Raw genomic sequence first — 6,433 nt, 5'->3', positions numbered from 1 at the left:
CATTTTAATAACTCTTTATTATTTCTATTTCTGAACTAAATAGTTAAACTTTTATTTAAAACAACTTATGCCACTATATATTGCAGTTTGAATTATTGGTAATAAAATAAGGGTATATGCAATCACTACATTGTACATCATAAAAAATATAAATGCTATCTGAACATTTATTTTACAAAATATACATTCCCTTGTGCTGAGTCCTGGTTATAAGGCACGCGAAATTTGCAAATCCAATTACATTAAAATTGATACAACCTTTTTAAAAGATATTTCACAACAGAGAAATGCCCATATTTAACACAACATAGGCATCCATACATCAGTGTTATCTTTCTATCATACATCTAACAAAAGCGAATGTTCATTTGGTCCTCCGATTAATATAGCCGGCAACGATATGACATGGTGATTACAAAATTATGAACACATGCTGAATAACAGAGATCAACATAATTAAGGGCCTTGACCTGTTACAATTGAACATGAAATGACTAACAGCATCAAATCCAAAATAATCACATACCCATTCCTAAATGTCAAACAAACAAAAAAAAAATTGTGGTATATGGAAACATTTTTCAAAATAGAAAAATATATCTCTGGAAAAAAATTAATATCATGAGAATGCGGTTAGTTTGTATCACAGTTTTCTTTATCTTGACAACAATTCGTTGATTCGTGATTCTCATTCTAAAGTTGTAATTCTTTTAAATTAGATAATATCATAATGAACATGATAAAGACACAATCACTGGCCAATTATTAATGATTACAAATATCATCAAAGTAACAGATATCACGAGACAAATTTTAAATTAAATGAGTCGGTAAAAAAAAAATTCACACTTCCTTAGACACTGCAATATTTCACTACATAACAAAAAAATCAGTAATACATGATGTCATGGAAATGGAATCCTGGTTTGCCGTAGTTAATGTCCAACTGGAAGACAATGGATCTGGAATGTTTGAGATTCGATGGACATTTTGTTTCGAAATAAAATCAAGATGTTTGCTGGAAAATCGAGAGAAAAAAACAAATTCGAACAAAAAAAATTGTGAATGTAGTTATTCTACTGCATAGTTGGAACTGCCAATGCCCAAATGGTATGACTAGGACTAGTATCCCTCTCTCTCCCTGACACGCTTAGCACCAAAGGCGGGAACAGTGGCGAAATCTGACGTCAAAAGCAGGTCGACTACGAAATTTAAGCACCCCTTCAAACCAACACTGATGGCATACATTTATTTGTGTCACCTCGCGCTACCTGGAATGTCTCTTGCACTCTCCCCATTTGAACATAACTAGCTTTTACAAAGACAGTCTCGCTTAGGCATGCGTTTCGCCATAATCATCACTTAGGGCTTTTTTCACTAAGGGTTTTTCCTTGTATATACCCCACAAGTTCAATACCAAATCAGTCAACAAGATGGCGTTAGTGTTCCTAGCTATGATTCTCAGAACGAAGAGACCATCATCACGAAGATATTGGTCCGCGAACTGACGGCAAACCTTCTTGTCATCCTCTCCATGGAGTTCATCGCGGACCTTCAAGAACTTCTTGATGTAGGCAACGCGGTTTTGCTTCACAAGCACACGCCAGACCCAGAACAGGAAGTTGCCGCACGTGACGATGGCAACTAACACGAACCAGAACCAAAGGAATATGAAGATTTTCTCGTTGAAGAGGTTAATGGGTAGTACACACTGGACGGTCCACCTCTGCAGGTTCTGAAGCTGACGGATGTCAAAATCACAGAGAGTGACGCGCGGGAAACGAGGACTTTCATTGATCTCCCAATTGTTGGCCAATCCTTGGAGAACTTCGAGACCGTAAGCGGAATAGAACCCGTGTCCCATAAATGCATTCAAGATAAAAAATTGACAGATGACGTTGACGCAGTACAAGATTTTGACAAACATGTACAGGCCTGTAAGGTATGTGCCTTCGCGCTTGTTACACATGATGCAGCAGATCTTGGACGCCTTTTGTTTCATTCGGACCATAAAGTTGTAGTTGTACTGACGGTGGGTCTCCAACCAGCGGTCGATGTAAACGGCGATGTGTTTAACAGTTTCGTCTCTCTTCTTTGGCTCAGCTGTCTGTGTCCCGGCGGACATATTGACAATTTTCTCTAGATTTAGTCCCGAGTAGCTGTTCAGCATCCTCCATACGAGACAGGGCACCTTAAATAAGAAAGCCATGAAGACGAGGATGATAGGAACCCACTGGTAGTAGGTCAGTTCTTCTTGACGACGGGTCCCATGGTCCAAGGGGATAGCTTCCTCAAGAGGAACATAGTACGTATTTTTAATCCAGCAGTAGGATTTCGTATACGATACATACGACCCCGTAAACTGCGCGGGGCACCAGCATTCAATGGGGTTTCCTACGTATTGTCCGCCTCCCGTGAACACGGCGAAGATGCACAATAGGACCACGGTGTAGATGTGATTGACTCGGTCCACCCAATCATCGTCGTCATTTCCTCGGAGCTTGTTCCAGCTCGCCCAACTCCCGAAAATCCACACAACCCTTCAAAATACAACAATTATGATATAAGAAAAAATTCGTAAAATCAAACCTTCGCTATGAAGTTGGAGTGAAAATACAGAGAAAAATTTCTTGTTTGAGTCAATCTATATCATATTTGTTTTGTTTGGGGTACAAATTATTGTCAATAAAGCTTGTATATGGGTCCATGATGTTAATTTTCCCCCCTTTCACTCAAATTCCTTTTATGCGCAAGATTTCACACAGAGACCTTCAGATATTTGACAATAAAAGTAAGAAGAAGAAAAATAGGTCGAACTATTTTGCTCTGCTATCATCCATCATTATCTAGCTATACTTTATTGCAGGTGCTCGGACTGTGAACACTGGGCAAATGGCGTGTGTGATTAAAGTATTTACAAAGGTTGTTGCCGTGAAGATAATTCTAAAACCTCTGTAATATTGCGTAATTTTGACCAAGACTACGACAAGTAGCCAGGAGATTCCTGGACAGACAAAGGCTTGTAAAATAGCGTGGGGTTTAGCAGTTAGTTTGTACAATAGTAATTAACAAGTTACAGTACGTAAGGTTATGACAAGTAAGGCTAAATTTTGGGCCCTGGTCCCAGATTATTGGATAGTTGATGGTCAGAATTTACCAGACCATGCAATCACTGAAACCATAATATTTACATTCTAACCCTCGCTTATCACCTCAGACAAGACGAGGCCAGAGGCCACATAAAAGGGCTTCTGGAAAAATGTTAAAGATATTAAGAGGAAAAAAAATTACTTTTAGACAACTTGTTTTGGTAAAGGGTTCAAAACAACAGTCAATGTATGTGTGATTTCTGAACAAGAGCTGAACTTGAAGACGGATTGCTGTATGCTCTTCCTTGTGCATTATTTAAATATAAAAAGTTTTCCTGAACATTTTTTCACTGAAGCGTGGAAGCAGACATATTTCTGTTAAGTGGACGAATATTTGAAATCCACGGTTGCAATTTCTTTGATACTGAAATTTACAATTCTATATCTATCATAATAAAAGTGAAAGTTGTTGAACCCCTGCTATAAATAACTCGAACGTTTGACAACGTGTCTTTGCTATTTTATTGCCGACAATAAAATAACCCACAGGTTAAAACCTGGTAATTAAAATGACATGTTTCTAGACCTAATCTTGTTTTATTTAATCAGATAAGATGTAATTAACATTAGACAAAGAAGACGGGTTCATAGCATTTATCTTGTATAATTTGATCGATGAAATCAGACATAAAGGAAACACAAAATACAGAGGTTAAACTACCAGATCGATTTGACTTGTTGTAAATGATCCTATATCACCACTCAGTTTTACATGCATGGAATGACAAGAAGTTATAATGATAAGAAGTTATCTCCCTTCTCATACTAAGAAACCACAGAGAAAATAAATAAAACTTTAAAAGTACCAAAAATATATACCTGGTCCAATGTTTGAGTTCTGGGGATGTTCATGTGTCTAACGTACGCACACGCGCACACATAAAATAACAATTTCAAACAAATTTTGTGCATAAAATGGATTAAAAAAAAAAAAATTATCAATAATTATGAACAAAATATTTAATCCATCCACTATATAAACTTCGCATTTCCATATATTCGTATGAAGATCCACACAATTTTCCAAAACACAGTGTTCAACGATGTATATAAATTTCTGTACAGCTTCACAGTAATTAACTACAAATATTTATATTTAAAATAATTCATCAACATGACACTCATCACAATGACATTATTCAGCCCATTGCAGGGAAACTCTAGAACATTCAGTTTTTACGATCTAATGAGTGGTGTTGATGATGGTTTGTTAAAGTTTTAAAAATTTGTACAAACACGATGATTTCAAATAATTTTTACTAAATTAAAAAGTTTGACAGGTCTATTGATTTTCAAAATCCGATATCTTCACTGATGATAAGTATTACATACATTTTTGATCCGTCTCACGCGCATAATTCGTTAAGGGGCTCACTGAGGGAGATAGTGCTTAGATAGGTAAAGCAAGACCCGTGATTTTAGCCCTAGGCATCGCTGTTATGCATGTCTTTCGTGTTGACACAGAGCCGCCATGCCTGTTAGATACACCGCGTGTGATACAAGTGTAATTATGACATTTTAATGACGACACGTGAAACACAAAAGTTGACATTTAAAAATCATCTTTTCCAAATCGCTCTCGGCTATTACATAGATAATACAAGGTTCTTTCGTACTGCATGCATGGGAAATATGGTATGTACTATGTAAATAAAGGGGGGTTCCTTCGTGAGAAACACACGCAAATGGCTGGTAGTAAGTACTATAAACACATCGTTGTCGTAAGGAGAGAGAAAAAATATGTGAAAACGAAACAGAGAAAACTCGCAATATACAGTTGTTGTTGTGATCATGCGATGAAAACGAAATCCACTAAGATTGATAATGGCATATGATCATAATGAAAGTCCAAATACATTGACTTTAATTGATTGACTTGTGCATTAGTATTCCAAAGACCATCTCGTTCATGAAGTGTACTAAACATGAAATCACACAAGATGGACAACATGGAGCTTTCAACACAAGCTGTTGTTTACAGTGAAGACAAAATACGTAAAGAAACTTACGACATGGCTTCTCTTGGTCACTCTCTGGACCTCTGAGTTTCTTTGGTCTTGTTTATCGAAAGTTGTAGAAAATGTCCCTCTGTGAACTATTGTAATGTCGGAACTTCTCTACCTTGTGTGAAAATGATAGTTTATGGGAAGGGCTTAATGGAACTTACATGGGTGTCACTCATTTCCAAATATCTAGTGATTGACCAATCAGAACGCACTAAGAAGTTCAAAGGTGATATAGCCAAATTCAAAAGGAAAGGCAACTCTGTAATATAAAAGTGATGCAACATATTGACTAAGTGCTGAAGATTATGTCGTAAGAACGAATGTTCTAGATGTAAATTTTATATATCAAGAATGAAAAAAGAGAATGATAATAAAATAAAATATAAGAATTAAAGAGAGAGAGAGAGAGAGAGAGAGAGAGAGAGAGAGAGAGAGAGATTTAGAGAGATTTTCAGTTTATTGAGACAAAGGGTTCTATACATATATCTTAATAATAATAATAATTAAAAAAAATGTTAACAATCATCTTCCAGTAGAACTTTGTCAATAAAACAACGTCAATAAAAACTCTTTGTCTTTTATCTTATATATAATAATAATTCTGAACTTTTATTTAGAATTGATCTAGTGCTGATCACTCACATATATGTTCAACTCTTTTAAAATCGCGATAGGGCTGCTTTTTAAAGGCTTATTTCATTGGGTTAACATTGAGGATTTTTTTAAATGAATAAATGTTGCATTACATGTACTCTTGAATTTTAGTAGCACTTTTTATACATTTCTGTTCGCTCAACGTATGTAATTCCTATCAGCTGACATTAACAAATGGAAAATGAGTTCCCAAAATACAATAAATTACCTTTTATTTTTCAATTGAATTTATTTCTTGACATCACGATATTAGTATGCTGCCAAAATAATGAGAAACAAACTATCAACATCATTAATCACTAACATGCAAGACATCAATCAGAGTAATTCAGTCTTGCAAAGGGTACACACATGGTTTGCGCATGTAAATTTCAATTAGGTGGGATTAGGTACACACATAATTCTTTTTTTAAAAAAGCATTAGGAGTTACTACCACAGGTCATTGAATACACTGTCATGATTTTAAGTGAAATTTATTATAACTTGAACAAAAGAAATCATGAAAATAAAAATGTGTTTACAGATGTATATTTCTGTGCATTATTGGTCAACAGCTAGTATCTGCCTGTTTCTATCATATAATAAATAACTATCATCTAACTCCTAAAAAATCCATTTATATA

General features: G+C 35.5%; 1 protein-coding gene across 1 annotated transcript; it reads right to left on the bottom strand.

Annotated features, from left to right (window-relative positions):
* On the bottom strand, positions 1 to 6,124 carry LOC125678360 (innexin unc-9-like). The gene is made up of 2 exons (XM_048916788.2): positions 5,159 to 6,124; positions 1 to 2,540 (listed from the first exon to the last, which is right to left on the bottom strand). The coding sequence occupies exons 1-2, from the start codon at positions 5,161 to 5,163 to the stop codon at positions 1,334 to 1,336; spliced, it is 1,212 nt and encodes a 403-aa protein (XP_048772745.1). The 5' UTR covers positions 5,164 to 6,124; the 3' UTR covers positions 1 to 1,333.
* Between the last annotated feature and the right edge of the window lie 309 nt (positions 6,125 to 6,433).

Source organism: Ostrea edulis, chromosome 2 (assembly GCF_947568905.1).
Source record: "Ostrea edulis chromosome 2, xbOstEdul1.1, whole genome shotgun sequence".
Lineage (NCBI taxonomy): Eukaryota > Metazoa > Mollusca > Bivalvia > Ostreida > Ostreidae > Ostrea > Ostrea edulis.
Note: the sequence above shows the minus strand (reverse complement) of the source record. Positions and strands in the feature narration are given on the sequence as shown.